Source organism: Bison bison, unplaced genomic scaffold, assembly GCF_000754665.1.
Source record: "Bison bison bison isolate TAMUID 2011002044 unplaced genomic scaffold, Bison_UMD1.0 scf7180017864155, whole genome shotgun sequence".
Lineage (NCBI taxonomy): Eukaryota > Metazoa > Chordata > Mammalia > Artiodactyla > Bovidae > Bison > Bison bison.
This window is the reverse complement of record NW_011494727.1, coordinates 1,408,344-1,423,580: the sequence shown is the minus strand read 5'-3', so window position 1 is coordinate 1,423,580 and position 15,237 is coordinate 1,408,344. Positions and strand designations below refer to the sequence as shown.

General features: G+C 51.4%; 1 protein-coding gene across 1 annotated transcript in view; it reads left to right on the top strand.

Moving 5' to 3' along the window:
- ANPEP (alanyl (membrane) aminopeptidase) overlaps positions 1 to 14,851 on the top strand; it is a 29,658-nt gene extending 14,807 nt beyond the window's left edge. The window contains exons 5-21 of the mRNA XM_010841037.1: positions 66 to 192; positions 282 to 436; positions 701 to 814; positions 915 to 1,058; positions 1,223 to 1,288; positions 1,407 to 1,472; positions 3,067 to 3,242; positions 3,507 to 3,586; positions 4,826 to 4,959; positions 5,079 to 5,134; positions 6,424 to 6,571; positions 8,200 to 8,291; positions 8,848 to 8,958; positions 9,088 to 9,255; positions 10,340 to 10,480; positions 11,071 to 11,152; positions 14,243 to 14,851. Of these exons, the coding sequence (XP_010839339.1) occupies positions 66 to 192; positions 282 to 436; positions 701 to 814; positions 915 to 1,058; positions 1,223 to 1,288; positions 1,407 to 1,472; positions 3,067 to 3,242; positions 3,507 to 3,586; positions 4,826 to 4,959; positions 5,079 to 5,134; positions 6,424 to 6,571; positions 8,200 to 8,291; positions 8,848 to 8,958; positions 9,088 to 9,255; positions 10,340 to 10,480; positions 11,071 to 11,152; positions 14,243 to 14,392 (2,010 nt within the window). The 3' untranslated portion in view covers positions 14,393 to 14,851. The remainder of the gene's footprint in view (positions 1 to 65; positions 193 to 281; positions 437 to 700; positions 815 to 914; positions 1,059 to 1,222; positions 1,289 to 1,406; positions 1,473 to 3,066; positions 3,243 to 3,506; positions 3,587 to 4,825; positions 4,960 to 5,078; positions 5,135 to 6,423; positions 6,572 to 8,199; positions 8,292 to 8,847; positions 8,959 to 9,087; positions 9,256 to 10,339; positions 10,481 to 11,070; positions 11,153 to 14,242) is intronic.
- Positions 14,852 to 15,237: the final 386 nt, after the last annotated feature.

Genomic DNA, 15,237 nt, shown 5'->3' with positions numbered 1-15,237 from the left:
TCTGGGACTGGCCCACCTGCACGGGACCCAGGAAGAACCCCTGACCTCTCCTATCCTCTTTGCAGATCCGGATCTGGGCTCGGCCAAAAGCAACTGCAGACAACCATGGCCTTTACGCCCTGAATGTGACAGGTCCCATCCTGAACTTCTTTGCCAATCATTACAATACAGCCTACCCACTCCCCAAATCTGGTGAGTGAGGGGCCTCGTGTTGGGGGAAAGTGAATGGGTCTCCCTCCTCATTCCCGGAGGCCATTCTGCCAACTGCCTGGCCTCCCCAGACCAGATTGCCCTGCCCGACTTCAACGCCGGTGCCATGGAGAACTGGGGGCTGGTGACCTACCGGGAGAATGCGCTGCTCTATGACCCTCAGTCTTCCTCCAGCAGCAACAAAGAGCGAGTAGTCACTGTGATTGCTCATGAGCTGGCCCACCAGGTATCCCCCCATCATGGGGAGTGCAGACCAAGAACGTGGGGGGCTCCGGGAGGAGATGGCACAAGTCATGGCTCTGTCCTCAGAAGCTGAGAAGGGAGGGGGGATTCCACCTGGCCAGGGGGTTTGGGGAGGAGTCAGGATGAAGTCGGTAAAGCCTCCAGCTCAAGCTGGCATGTGGGGAGCACTCGGCGAAGGGTAGCCCTGAACATCGTTAGTGACCGCGAGGTCCGAGTGATTTGCTGGGCTGACCCCTCTCCCCTACAGTGGTTTGGGAACCTGGTGACCCTGGCCTGGTGGAATGACCTGTGGCTGAACGAGGGCTTTGCCTCCTATGTGGAGTACCTGGGAGCTGACTATGCAGAGCCCACCTGGAATCTGGTGAGCCCCCTGCCTGGGGACCACTGGGGTCTGGGATGGGGGATGACCTGGGTCACCCCCTCCGAGGCCAGTCCCCTGATTGGCTGTTGGGGGGTTGCCGAAAGACCTCATGGTGCCGAATGACGTGTACCGTGTGATGGCCGTGGACGCGCTGGTTACCTCTCACCCACTGACCACCCCTGCCAACGAGGTCAACACCCCTGCCCAGATCAGCGAGATGTTCGATACCATCTCCTACAGCAAGGTGCTGCCCAGTCCCATGCTGGTCCTTAGACAGTCGGGGGGTGGGTGGGGAGGGCAGTGGGAGTTCAGCCCCCCAGGGCTCGGGGAGTACCCACCCAGCCCGATGGGAACACAGGGTCCCTCAGCTGGGTCAACACAGCCTCCTGAGCTCCCTCCCCTCCACAGGGAGCCTCGGTCATCCGGATGCTCTCGAATTTCCTGACTGAGGACCTGTTCAAGAAGGGCCTGGCGGTGAGGATCCTTGGCCAGTCACGGGTGGGGGGTGTCTCCTCTGAGCCCTGGCCTCACGGAGGCTGTGGCCGAGCCTGGGGCCACAGCTCAGCCCTCACCGAGCTCTGTCTTTCCGCAGTCCTACTTGCAGACCTTTGCCTATCAGAACACCACCTACCTGAACCTGTGGGAGCACCTGCAGATGGTCAGTACCAACCAGCCCTCCTGAAGATGTTCTGTGGGGGTCCTGAGATGCTGAAAGCCCCAGGGCCGGCAGCACCCCCGTGGGAGCGAAGGTGCCCAGCTCCCCTGCTTACCCCACACCCCAGGCAGGACATCTGGAGCCTGGCCTGCTTACTGGCTGCTCCTCTCTAAAGTGGGTGCAGCGATGACTCCTTGAAGGAGGTGTAGCCAGAGCTTGGGTCATGAGCCTGGCAGGTGGCCCCCCACTGGCACCTTGCACTATAGTGAAGTCTATGAGGGGAGCCGGGGAGCACCCTCCTCTGAGTGTTGAGGAAACGGGCTCTCACGTTTCCCAAGACCAAGCCATCATCTCCCTGGAATTTCGGAGCCAGTCATTCACCAGCTCAGCACTCCTGGCTGCCCTGTGCCCCACCCAGCCCCTCTCAGGCACCACTTTGCACACACTAGCACCCTCAGCACGCTCTCTGACCCTCCCGTCCAGCCCCACCTCACATTCCTGTCCACTTAGACCCCGAGGGGCCCTGTCTGGGGCAGACCCTCTGACCACTCCCACCCTCCCGCCTGGCCCTCCCCGCCTCTCCTGAGGCTGGCGTCTGCACCCTCTCCATCACCCTCCATCATCTCCCACCCCTTCTCTGTGGCCCTGGTCAGCCTGGCTGACCCCTCCATGTGCCCACACGCCATGACCAGCCTGACCTGGGAGGGAAGACACCAGGCCTTGTCACAGCATCACAGGTGGGCTCCTGGGTCCTCCTGGCTGATCTCCAGCCCAACATCCCTCTGTTGTGAGCCTGGTCCCCACCCCCACCGCCCCCAGCCTCAGTCCCTCTCCTCTGCTTCCACTGTCTGCCTTGCCCGACCTCAGCTTCCCATTCCTTTCCTCCTCCACACCGACACCCCTTCAAGCTGCATCTCCCCCTGCCTCTCCCCCAAACCCCCTCTCTCTGCATCCCCTCAGAGATCCTCTCTCTCTCAGCTTGCACCTTCTGATAGCATCTTCTGCCCTCTATCTATGCTCTTCTTAGTTTTTTATTTTCTCCGTTATTAACAAATGTGGTTGTTTTTTTTTGTTATTATGAAAGCAATAGGCACATGTGAGAAAAGATTTAAGACAATAACAACCATCCTAAGCCCATCCCCAGACCCCCATCCGCATGTGTTTCCTTCACATCGCCCACAGCCCTCTGCTTCTCTCTGCCTGTGACTTGGGGACACTGGTTTTCCTTTATCTCTGTCTCCTCCTCTTGCCTGTCTTCCCAGATTTGTTCAGGCTGAGCCATGGGGCATCCTGGGTGCCCCGCCCTGACACACACCCACCTCAGGCTTGATCACAGAATGTGGGGTTTGGGGGGAGCATGCAGATTTCCTTAACACAGAATGAACCAGAGGCTGGAAAGCTCTTGGCTCGTCCAGCGCTGGGCAGCTGAGAGGAGGGCGAGGCAGTCTGGGAGCCCAGCCACAACCTCACGGCCCAGTGCTCCTCCACTACCTCCCAGCAAAGTGGCACCCTAAGAAGAGGGCAGGGGTGCAGGGGAGAATGGTGGGGGGGGAGGGTGGCCATCCACTCATGGCTGCACCATCGCCCTCTGCCCAAGGCTGTGAACAATCAGTCGTCCATCACGCTGCCAGACACCGTGAGTGCCATCATGGACCGCTGGACCCTACAGATGGGCTTCCCTGTCATCACCGTGGATACTAACACAGGGACCATCTCCCAGAAGCACTTCCTCCTTGATCCCAACTCCACCGTCACCCGCCCCTCACAGTTCAAGTGAGCAGATGGGGTCCCAGAGACAGGCGTCCCAGGGAGGTTCTTAGGGGTGGTTGCCATGAGGTCCTCTGACCATAGCAGGGCCTGGCCCACTGTGGCCCCTGCCAGAGTGGTGGGTGTCAGTCCAGCTCCTGGGCCAGGAGGAGGGAGGCGTTTAGTGCCAGAGTCAGGCAGAAACTGGGAGCCTGGGCAGGACTGTTTTTCACTGGCAGTGGCCAAGAGCTGCCATTTCTCAGCCCTGGCCTCTGGGATTTCTTGTTGCAGCTATCTGTGGATTGTTCCCATCTCATCCATCAGAAATGGCCAGCCGCAAGAACACTACTGGCTTCGGGGCGAAGAGAGAAGTAATCCGGCCCTCCCCTAGGGGACAGTAACCCCCAGGCCATCCTGCCAGCTCCTGGCCCTGTTCTGGGGTTTTGGCAGCCCTCATCCTTGGGGGTGTCTGTCATCCTTTCATTCAACAAATGGAGCCAGCTTCTTTGGTTCTAATTTCTACTCGGTTGCTGCCCAGCTGTGTGACCCCAGTCAAGTTACCATCTGTCATTGTTCTCCATTTCCCCATCTGTAAAATGGGGACAACATCTACCCCCATTGAGTTGTATGACAATTAAGGGAGAGGATTCCCATGAAATGTTCACAACAGTGCCTGGCGCGCAGAATGTGCGGTCCTGCTCAGCCAGGCACCGAGGGAACCAAGGTCAGGGCAGGCCATCCCCTGCCTAAGCCAAGGCTGCAGATGAGGGAAGGGAGACAAGCCATTCGCACTTTCTGGAGCTGTGCTGAGTGCTCTATCAGAGGCGTTTATGGCCTCTGGGGCAGGTGGGCAGAGGTCAGAGAATAAGGAGGCTTTCACTTCATGGAGAGGTGAAGAAAGGCTTCCTGGAGGAGGTGAATTGAGTCAGAGGACTAGCAGGTGTTCACCGGGCTGATGGCAGCAGAGAGACGCCGTCCAGGCAGAGTCAATAGCAAGTGCGAGGCTTGAGGTAGGAGAGAACATGGGGACTGAGCTTGGCTGAGACAGAGGAGCAGTCCCTGCCAGCTGCAGGAGACAATGTCCTCGGGCCAGGAGGAGCCAAAGTGATTGAGTCTGATCTGCAGGTATGGAAGGAGCCCCTCCGGCTGCCTGCCGGGAGGAAGGCTGGAGGTAGACCTGAGAGGAGGGGGCGTGGAGCCCCCAGGAAGAGATAAGCAGCGCTGGGAGGCTAACTGTATGGGAGGCGCTTCCTGGGTGTGATGGAAAGATGGGAGGAGGAGGGTCTGGAGACTGAGCAGCGGCCTGGGAAGCTGAGTCTGAGCTGGAGGGGGTGTTGCTGATGGAGTTGTCCCAGTGGGTGTCACTGGCCTGGCCACTGAGGTTCACAGATGGCAATTGGTCTGTCCAAGGTCACCCGCCTGAGTTTGTCCGGGCAGTCCCACCCTTCTTCTCCGCCCCTCACCTTGGTGTGGGCCCAGCGGCCTGAGGGCCAGCTGCTGCCAGGCTGCTCAGGAGGCGGTTCTGCCAAGGCCTGGGGACGGGAGGACCCAGGTCAGGTCAGCCCAGGGCCTTCTGAGCAGCCTCTCCCAGCTCTGGTCTCTCCCCACAGACCAGAGTGGACTCTTCAAAGCCGCAGCAGACGACTGGGTCCTGCTGAACATCAACGTGACGGGCTATTACCAGGTGAACTACGACGAGAACAACTGGAAGAAGATTCAGAATCAGCTGATGTTAAGGCCGGAGGTGGGTGCCTGCCGGCCCATGCTGTCCCCTGCCCAAGGCCCAGTCCCAGGATGGCAGCCCAGACTGCAGGGCCTGCCCCATGGCCCGCCCAAGGTCACATGCTCTGTTGCCCCTTCTAGAACATCCCTGTCATCAACCGGGCACAGGTCATCTACGACAGCTTCAACCTGGCCAGGTGAGTGCCCGCCCTTCTCCCTCGGGCCCCTCAGCTCAGCCACAGAAGCCCGGTGACTTGGCAAGTGTGACTCCATAGTGAGAGCCCTGCTCCCTCATGTGGTCCTCATCGTGTGCCAGGAATGGGGTGCGGGCTTCCTGTGCTTCGGGACGCCCCTCCCTTGGCCCCAGACAGTATCACCATTCAGCCCAGAGTTTCCAGAGAAGAATCAGAGTCTCAGAGTTTAAGCATCTTACCTGAGGTCACACAGTAACTCATGACAGCCAGATACAGATCTGTCCAACTCTGGAACTCCAGTGTGCTCCACCACACCCAGATTTTTCAGAGGGCTACCTATGGGTCAGGCTTCTGAGGTGGTGCTAGTAGTAAAGAACCCACCTGCCATGCAGGAAACTTAAGAGACTTGGGTTCGATACCTGGCTCAGGAATATCCCCGGGAGGAGGGCATTGCCTAGGGAATCCCATGGACAGAGGAGCCTGGCAGGCTACAGTCCATTGGCTCGCACAGAGTTGAACACAACTGAAGCGACTAAGCACGCATGCGTGCCCCTGTCTCTCTCTTTAGTCACTCAGTCGTGTCCGACTCTTGTAACCCCATGGGCTATAGCCCGCCAGACTCCTCTGTCCATGGGATTCTCCAGGCAAGAATACTGGAGTGGATTGCTGTTTACTTCTCCAGGGGATCTTCCCAACCCAGGGATCGAACCAATGTCTCCTGCACTGCAGGCAGATTCTTTACCCTTTACTGACTGAGCTAGGGGAGTCAGGCTAAAAAACCTGGGAAGGACATGACAGGAGAGAGGCAGGCATAGATAAACAGAGATTTATTGAGCAGCTGCTGTGTGTGTAAGCACCGGCAGATGCTAAGTTCTGTGATGTCACCCATAGACATGGACATTTATGAACAGATGGCCTGAGAAGGTGGAGGGAGGAAATCTCAGAGGGCCAAGCAAATGAGAAAAGAGGTGGGCAGAGCAGAGAGCAAAGGCCTCTTGTCTTTTTGAATCTCAGATCTGTCTCTTAAGGTCTGTGTGGTCTTCGGCAAGGCATGTCACCTCTCTGAGCCTCAGTTTCCTCATCTGTAAGATGGGGATAATGAGCAAGGGAATGTGACTGGCAGTGGGTGCGCGTCTCCTCCCTCTCCCCCCAGTTCCACTCCACCCGAGGTGAAGGCTACAGCTGGTCCATTTGGGCCTCTGGGACCTCAGGCTCTAGGAGGGGGCTGGGACTCCCACAGAGAGCCCGGGTTGGGTGGGGGTGCTTACTTGAGCCCCTCTATCTGTCCCCAGTGCCCACATGGTCCCTGTCACCCTGGCGCTGAACAACACCCTCTTCCTGAAAAATGAGATGGAGTACATGCCCTGGCAAGCCGCCGTGAGCAGCCTGAACTACTTCAAGCTCATGTTCGACCGCACAGAGGTCTATGGCCCCATGCAGGTACGTCTCGAGGGGCATGCCAGCATCCAGTTCCCCAGTGCCTGAAATGACGCCACGAGGCAGTGAGTAGAAATATTGCCTGGAGTGGTGAAGCGCCGCACCTGGTCCTTGGTGGTGGTGAGAGAGCAGGAGGGATGGAAGGGTGAAGGGAGCAGGGACTGAGAAGGTGAGCAAGTTGGGCATGGCAAGAAACGGAAAGACTTCTAGCAAAGTTTGCTAAATCTGGAAGTTAGCACTATCAGAAGGCAACAGAAAAAGCCACAGTACAGGAAGGGGATGGGATTGGGGGCAAAGACTTCAACCTGTTGCGTGGCCTCCGGCAATCCTCTTCAGCCCAAAAGAATCCTCTGTGAAAAGAGCGGGCCTCTGCTTGCCTAGCAGATGTTAACAGTTTGGAAGCTTGAGGGGAAGGTAGAGGGAGGGGATGGGGGGTTGGGGGTGGGATCAGAGGCAGAGGCGAACTGCTTGCTCTGTATCCATAACTGAATGCAGAGGGATGTTCACTGCAGTGTGGTTTATAAAAGACAAGAAAACCAAAAACACTTAAATGTCCAACAGTTGGGGATTGGTTAAGTAAGCTAGAATATCCATTTGATGGAATATTATGTAGTCATTGGGCTTCCCTGGTGGCTCAGTGATAAAGAATGCTCCTATAATGCGAGAGACGCAGGTTCCATCCCTGGGTCAGGAAGATCCCCCGGGAAAGGGAATGGCAATCCACTCCTGTATTCTTTTTTTTCCATTTATTTATTTATTTATTTTAATTGGAGGATAATTTCTTTACAATATTGTGATGTTTTTTGCCATACATCAATATGAGTCGGCCTTAGGCATACACCAAAGGATTCTCCAGTATTCTTGCTTGGAGAATTCCATGGACAGAGGAGCCTGGCGGGCTACAGTCTATGGGGTCTCAAAGAATAGGACAAGACTGAGCAACTAACATTTTCTTAACACTTTGGGGTGGTTAGTATTTTCTGCTTATGCTTTACGGAGTTTTCTAAGTTCCCCACAGTAAAGGCAGAATACTTACAATCGGGCGGTGGGGGATGGTAGGCCCTAAAACAATATTAGGAAATAGTGACACTTGGACATGGACCGTCAGAACTGGTGGAGGCTTTGAGGAGAAAGAACCTCAGATCAGTCATCTGAGACCTGGGTTAGTGCCGCCCCTTGGAGTGCTATCTGGCCTTGGGTTACTCCCTTAGCCTCTGGCCTCTTGCTTCTGTAACCATTAACCCTTGCTATGCTTGCTCACTCATGTCAGAGGCTCCGTGGGGCTCCAGGTGGGTCAGTCTTGAGTCTCCTCTTTGATTTTTTTTTTTAATATTTATTTACTTACTTACTTACTTGGTTGTGCCAGGTCTTAGTTTTTAGTATATATTTACTTACTTACTCATTTATTTGGCTGTGTTGGGTCTTGGCTGCAGCACACGGGATCTTTGTTGCATCATGGGGGATCTTCCCTTGTGGCACTGGGCTTAATTGCCCCAAGGCATATGGGATCTTAATTCCCTGGCCAGGGATCCAACCCGAGCCCCCTGCATTGTGAGGCAAATTCTTAATCACTGGATCAGGGAAGCCCCATGAGTCTCCTCTTTGAAGCTGTTCATGTTCTCTTTCCCTAGAATTACCTCAGGAACCAGGTTGAACCCATCTTCCTATATTTTGAAAATCTCACCAAAAACTGGACTGAGATCCCGGAAAACCTGATGGACCAGTGAGTATGACCTGTCTTGGGTCTTGGCCCAGACACCCTGACCTGGGAAGTCCAGAGCAAGTTCCCACAGCATCCTCCTCCGAACTTCCCAATTCCTGGCTAGACCAGGGCCACCAGTCAGGGAGGAAACCGCCCCCTCCCTGACCCCACCCAGGAGTGGGGGGCCCTGCCCCAAGGCTCCATGTGGCCTGTGAACCCGTCTGGCCTCTTTGTGTGAAGGACCAAACTGAACCTCCCTGGTCCCTTCACTGGCATGGTCATGCAGATTCTAGGTGTTAAAGGTGGGGCTGGGGTCTGTGCCAGCCCTCCCTGGGCTGCACAAGGCAAGAAGCAAAGCACCCAAAGGGTAGGTGGGCTGTGGCCTTAGAGCCCCACACCTGCTGCCCTACCTGGAGTTATATGCCAGCAGATGGGCTACAGTCCACAGGGTCGCTAAGAGTCAGACACAAAGAGTCAGACACGACTGAAGTGACTGAGCATAAGTATGAGCACAGGGAGAGTCTTTGCTGGAGCCAGGGTCAGGCATGCTGACAGAGTGTCATCACCCCTGGTGCAGATACAGCGAGATTAACGCCATCAGCACTGCCTGCTCCAATGGGTTGTCTAAGTGTGAGGAGCTGGCCAAAACACTTTTCAACCAGTGGATGAACAACCCTAACGTTAACCCGTGAGTGTGTCCCCTGCTTGTTCCCTGATCTTTATCTGTCCCTCAAGCTCACAGCCCTGTCCTCATCGGACCCTCGTCCCCCACCCTCTTGCTGCTTCTCCACCTCTGACACCCCCAACTCCATGCCAGGATCGACCCCAACCTGCGGTCCACCATCTACTGCAACGCCATCGCCCAGGGTGGCCAGGCAGAGTGGGACTTTGCTTGGGATCAGTTACAACAAGCAGAGCTGGTTAATGAAGCTGACAAACTCCGCTCAGCGCTGGCCTGCACCAACCACGTCTGGCTCCTGAACAGGTGAGGACCAGAGCTGGATGGGGCTGGATGAGTTCCCCTCCCACTGGAGACCAGGGTCCCAATGTGGGGGATAAAGAACCAGCCAGCCATCCACACTATCCTTCGTGGGATCCTTCCTAGCCCGTGCAGTAGGCCAGTGTGTTTCCCATTTTACAGATGAGGACACAGAGGCTCAGAGAAGCAAAACAACTCACCCAAAGTCCAGAAGCTTTACTAAGTAAAAATAAAAAGCAACAACCAAGATTTTGAGTCTGGATCTGGGTCCACATCCTGTGCTTTTAACTGCTGCATTTCTCCTGGCCTTTACCTCTCTCTCAAGGGTCTTGGCACTGGCTTCCCTGGTGGCTCAGTGGTAAAGAATCCACCTGTGATGCAGGACACCTGGATTCAATCCCTGGATCAGGAAGATCCCCTGGAGGAGGAAATGGCAAACCACTCCAGTATTCTTGCCTGGGAAATCCCATGGACAGAGGAGCCTGGTGGGCTACAGTCCATGGGATCGAAAAAGAGTCAGACACGACTTAGCGACTAAACAACAACAAGAGTCCTGCTGCAGATGCACTTGAGTCCTGGACATCCAGCTGGGCACCCCCAAACCCTTGGATGAGGGCTCCTGGCTCCCACTGTGTGCCTCATTGCCATCTCCTGGACTTCAGTAAAGAAGAGCCACCCTCAATGTCAAAGACAGGAGTGGCCACTCTACCTGATATAGGAATCACCCCTTCCTTCCTTCATTCATCACTAGATATTTATCAGACACCTGGTCTATGCCAAGTATGACACCTGGCATAGCCAGTGACCCTGCTTAGGGGACTCAGGGTCCCATCTATAAGAGGGAGGTAGGACCAAGGAGGCTTCAGCCCGCAGCATTCTGAAGGGATGTTGAGAAGATGCAGGAGAGGAATGCAGGAAAGGACGAAGGATGAGTGTGTGGGGGGTGGGGGCAAGCAGGGTCCTTTTACTCACTGCACAGCATGCTGAAGGGATATTGAGAGGATGCAGGGGAGGATGCAGGATGAGTGTGTGTGGGGGTGGGGGGTGGATAGGCTCCTTTCACTCACCGCACATCATGCTGACCTCACAGGTACCTGAGTTACACCCTGAACCCCGACCGCATCCGGAAGCAGGACGCCACCTCCACCATTACCAGCATTGCCAGCAATGTCATCGGGCAGTCTCTGGCCTGGGACTTCATCCGGAGCAACTGGAAGAAACTCTTTGAGGAGTGAGTCTGCCAAGAGTGTGTTAGGGGAAGCGCCCACCAAGGCTGGGTCCCCTAGGGGTAGGAGTGGGTCCCCTGTGTGCACCAGACCCCGCAGGCTCAGGAGTAGAGAGCAGACACTGCATTGGAGTGGTCCAAAGAGAACCCAGGGGCTTCCCCGGTGGTCCAGGGTTCAGACTCTGTGCTTCCAATGAAGGGAGCTCAGGTTCAATCCCTGGTCAGGGAACTAAGGTTCCACATGCCTCGCAGTGCACCCCCCCCAAAAAAAATGCCACGAAAAACAGACAAAACAGAAAACCAGATGAATCCAGCTTGAGGTCTGTAGGGGCAGGAATTGAAAGACAAGGCAGTGGGGTACGGCTGTGCCTTTTCCCACTTGGGGGAAGAAAGTCTACCTGGAGGGAGTGTTCTCTGAAGAGATGGGAACAAGGACATGCGGCCAAGCCTGGGTTTAGGTCCCTGGTGGTGTCTCCTTGGGCGTGTCACTGCCTTGCATCTATGAGACGGGGATGGTCACAGCGTGTCGCCTGCCAGTCACTGGACATTGCTTCCCCGCCCTGCTCATGGCTCCTCTCTCTCCTCCCGTCCTGCAGTTATGGTGGTGGTTCCTTTTCCTTCTCCAACCTCATCCAGGGTGTGACCCGAAGATTCTCCACTGAGTTTGAGCTCCAGCAGGTAAGAAGCCTGGGACCCTGGGGCTCATGCCCCAGAGGCCCACCCCCAGTCTCAGGGGGCAGCCGCCACTCAGCTCCCACCGAAAGACAGGGGGTGTTCATAAGGCAGTGGGGCTCCATGTGGTCAGGCCTTCTTCATGTACAGAGGAAGCTGGGTATCCAGACTTCTTAAATGTCACAGTTCAATCGCAGTTATTCATCTTGGAATTTTTTATTAGCAAAAGGTAAAGAGAGTAATATAATGAACCTCCAGGTACCCATTATTCAGATTGAATAATTATCAGCTTTTGCCGACACTTTTTTTTTAGGGGAAGACAGTTTTCAAGCAAATCACTGATATTATATAATTTCACTTATAAACACTTTAGTCATATCTAAAATAAAGAAAAATTTTAAAACATAATCCATCATTAGCAAACCCAAGAAAATGAACAATTCCTTACTATCATCCTATACCCAGGCCATTTTCAAATTCTCTCTTTTTTTTTTTTGGCCATGCCTTGGCAGCTGGCAGGATCTTAGTTCTCCAACCAGGGATTGAACCCATGGCCCCTGCTTTAATTAAGAGCGCAGAGTCTTAACCATTGGACTGTCAGGGAAGTCCCTTTTACACATTTTTGAGTCAATCTCTGTTTTCACTTCTCTTGAATGTATTCCTAGGAGTGGAATTGCTAGGTCATTTGATAACTATGTTTTTTGAGAAAACACCAAAATGTTTTCTAAAGCAACTGCATCAGTTTACATTCCCATCAGCAATGTATGAAGGTTCCAATTTCTTTATGTTTTGGGGAAAATTGTTATTTTCCTTTTTTGTTTTAAAAAAAGTTTTACATCCCGTAAAGTGTATCTCATGGTTATGAGTTTCATTTCTCTGATGACTCATGATGTTGAGCATCTTTTCATGTGCTTTTTGGCCATTTGTATATCTTCTTTGGAGAAATATATTCAAATACTTCATTCAGTTTTTCATTAGTGTATTTGCCTTTTTATTGTGAGTTATAAAAGCTCTTTATATATTCTAGATACCAGGCCCTTATTAGACACATGATTTGCAAGTATTTTCTCCGATTTTGTGAAATTGTCCTTTCGCTCTCTTTACAATGTCTTTGACACACAGGAGTTTTTTTATTTTGATGAAGTCTAACTTACTACTTTTCTTCTGTCGCTTGTGCTTTATGCGTCATATATAAGAAACAATTACCAACCTGAAGTTCCATCTATGCTTCTTACTAAGATTCTTCTCATCTTAGCTCTTACATTTAGGAGTGATCAGTTTGACTTGATTTTTGTGTATGGTGTAAGGCAGAGGTCCAACTTCACTCTTTTGCATGTGGCTATCTAGTTGTCCCAGTCCCATTTATTTAAAGGACTATTCTTTTTTGTAATATTAGTCATTAAAAAAAATTGTCATTGGAGTACAGTTGATTTACAATGTTGTCTTAGTTTCAGGTGTACAGCAGAGTGAATCAGTTATACATTTACATATATTCATTCTTTTTCAGATTCTTTTCTCATACAGGTTATCACAGAATATTGAGTGGTGTTCTCTGTGTTATATAGTACTGGTTATCTAGCTTATATATAGTGGTAAATTCTAAGTTCCTGATTTATCTCTCTCCACCCCCCATGTTTCCCCTTTGGTAATCATAAATTTGTTTTCCATATCTGTAAGTCTTTTTCTGTTTTGTAAATAAGTTCCTTTATATCATTTTAAAAATTAGATTCCACGTATAAGTGATAATATATATTTGTCTTTGTTTGTCTGATTTACTTCACTTATTATGATAATCCCTAGGTCCATCCATATTGCTGCAAATGGCATTATTTTGTTCTTTTTTATGGCTGAGTAATATTCCATTATATACATGGACCATGTCTTCTTTAACCATTCCTCTGTTGATAAAATGACTGTTCTTTCACCTATTGAATGATCTTGACACCAGAAAATCAATTGACTATAAACGTTAGGGTCTATTTCTGGACTCTCAATTTTATTTCACTAATCTGTTTATATTTAGGTTAACACAGTGTTGTCTTAATTATCATAGATTTGTAGTGAGTTTTGAAATTTGGGTTGTAAGCCCTCCAACTTTGTTCTTTTTCAAAGTCATTTCACTATTCTGAGTCTTTGCATTTCTTTATGAATTTCTTTACGAATCAGCTTGCCAGTTTCTGCAAAAAAAGGATAGTTGAAATTTAGATAGGGATTGCACTGAATCTGTGGATCAATTTGGGGAGCATTTCCATGTTAGTAATATTAAATCTACCAATTCATTAACACAGATTTATTTAAGTCTTTTTTCCCCTTTTATTTAGGTCTTAATTTTTCTCAACAATATTTTGTAGTTTTCCACATACCAGTCTTGCACTTCTTTTGTCAAATTTATTCCTAAGTATTTTATTCTTTTTGATGCTATGGTTAATGGAACTGTTTTCTTAATTTCATTTTCAGATTTTTCACAGCTAGTGTATAGAAATACAATTAATTTTTGTATATTGATCTTGTATCCTGCAAACTTGTTGAACTCAAGTTTTAATAGTTTAAAAAAAATAGTTTTTTCCCTTTCAATTCCTTGGGGTTTTCTGCGTATAAAATTGGGTCATCTGTAAATAGAGATAGTTTACTTCTTCCTTTCTGGATGCTTTTAATTTCATTTTTCTTGCCTAATTGCCATTGCTACAACCTCCAGTACTAATACATATTTTAATCTTTAAAAAAAAAACAACAACACTTATTTGCTCAAGCAGTCAGGTCATGTGTGCTATAGAAATGGCCACATTTTGAATTTGGCTGCTTGCTCCCTTTTGGTGCCTGTTTAATTTGTCCTTCTCTCCTCCCTTGATTGGATTAAGATTGTATTTCAATTAAAAAGAGAGGATCAGCTCAATGAAGAACCTCACAATGAAGTCCACATACACATAGGAGCCTGGTTGGCCCTTGGGGCTGTCATTTTTGGCCTCTGCCAGTGAGAGGGAAGGACTCCCTACGCCCGGGGGCTCTAACATGGCCGGGAGGGGTAGAAGACCTGGTAGCCCTCTCGGGGATGTTAGAGACTCAGCCTGAGGCTCAAAAGCATCCTTTTCCTGGCAGCTGGAGGAGTTCAAGGAGAACAACATGGACGTCGGCTTCGGCTCAGGAACACGAGCTCTGGAGCAAGCCCTGGAGAAGACTAAAGCCAACATCAACTGGGTGAAGGAGAACAAGGAGGTGGTGCTAAACTGGTTCAAAGAGCACAGCTAAACAGTCTCTGGTCCTTACATTCACCTGGTCCCTATGTGAGACGCCCACGTGCCTCTGTCCCAGGGACCCATGGCAGGGCCCTTGTTTCTGAAGCCTGAGGCACCAGCGTCCTCCCCTTGGGGACAGAGTCTCTGGCCCATGTTCACTCCACTCTTCCCAGGGGACCACTCCAGTTTCTGATGCCCAGACTGTCCAAGTGCCTCCCAGCTCCTGCCCCTCATGCCAATGGCACCCCAGGCTTGGCATGGCTCCTGTCGCCCAAGGCTCTGGGTCTGATCTCAGGGAGTCCAGCTCCAGGGTCAGATGAGAAGCCCTCAGTGGATGATGGATGGCCTTGGGGGGCTGCCCTGTGCCGTCTCCTATCCTCCCCTAAAGACCCTGGAACTGAAAAGTCTACAGAGCACCAGATCTGTATATTTTTTTCTAAGATAAAATGTAAATAAAAGATTTCTAGATGAGCTTCCAGACTCATTACTGAACTTGAGCAGAATGGGTCTGCACACAGGCCAAGGGCATGTCCGGCCACCTTGCCAGGATCCCAGGGTGACCTATCAGTTTTTTAAAATTAATTTTTACAATTTTGGCTGCACTGGGTCTTTGTTGTGGCACACGGGCTTTCTCTAGTGGTAGCATGCAGGCTCTCTAGTTGCTCTGTATGTAGGATCTTAGTTCCCCAAGCAGAGATCAACCCTGTGTTCCCTGCATTGGAAAGTGGATTTTTAACCACTGGACTATCAGGGAAATCCTTCAATTTTTAAACTGGTTGTTTTCAAGAGTAGCCTACAGAATAAGACAGGTGCCCACCAGATCACCTAGGGCAGCCAATGATCAGGGCCCACTCCGAG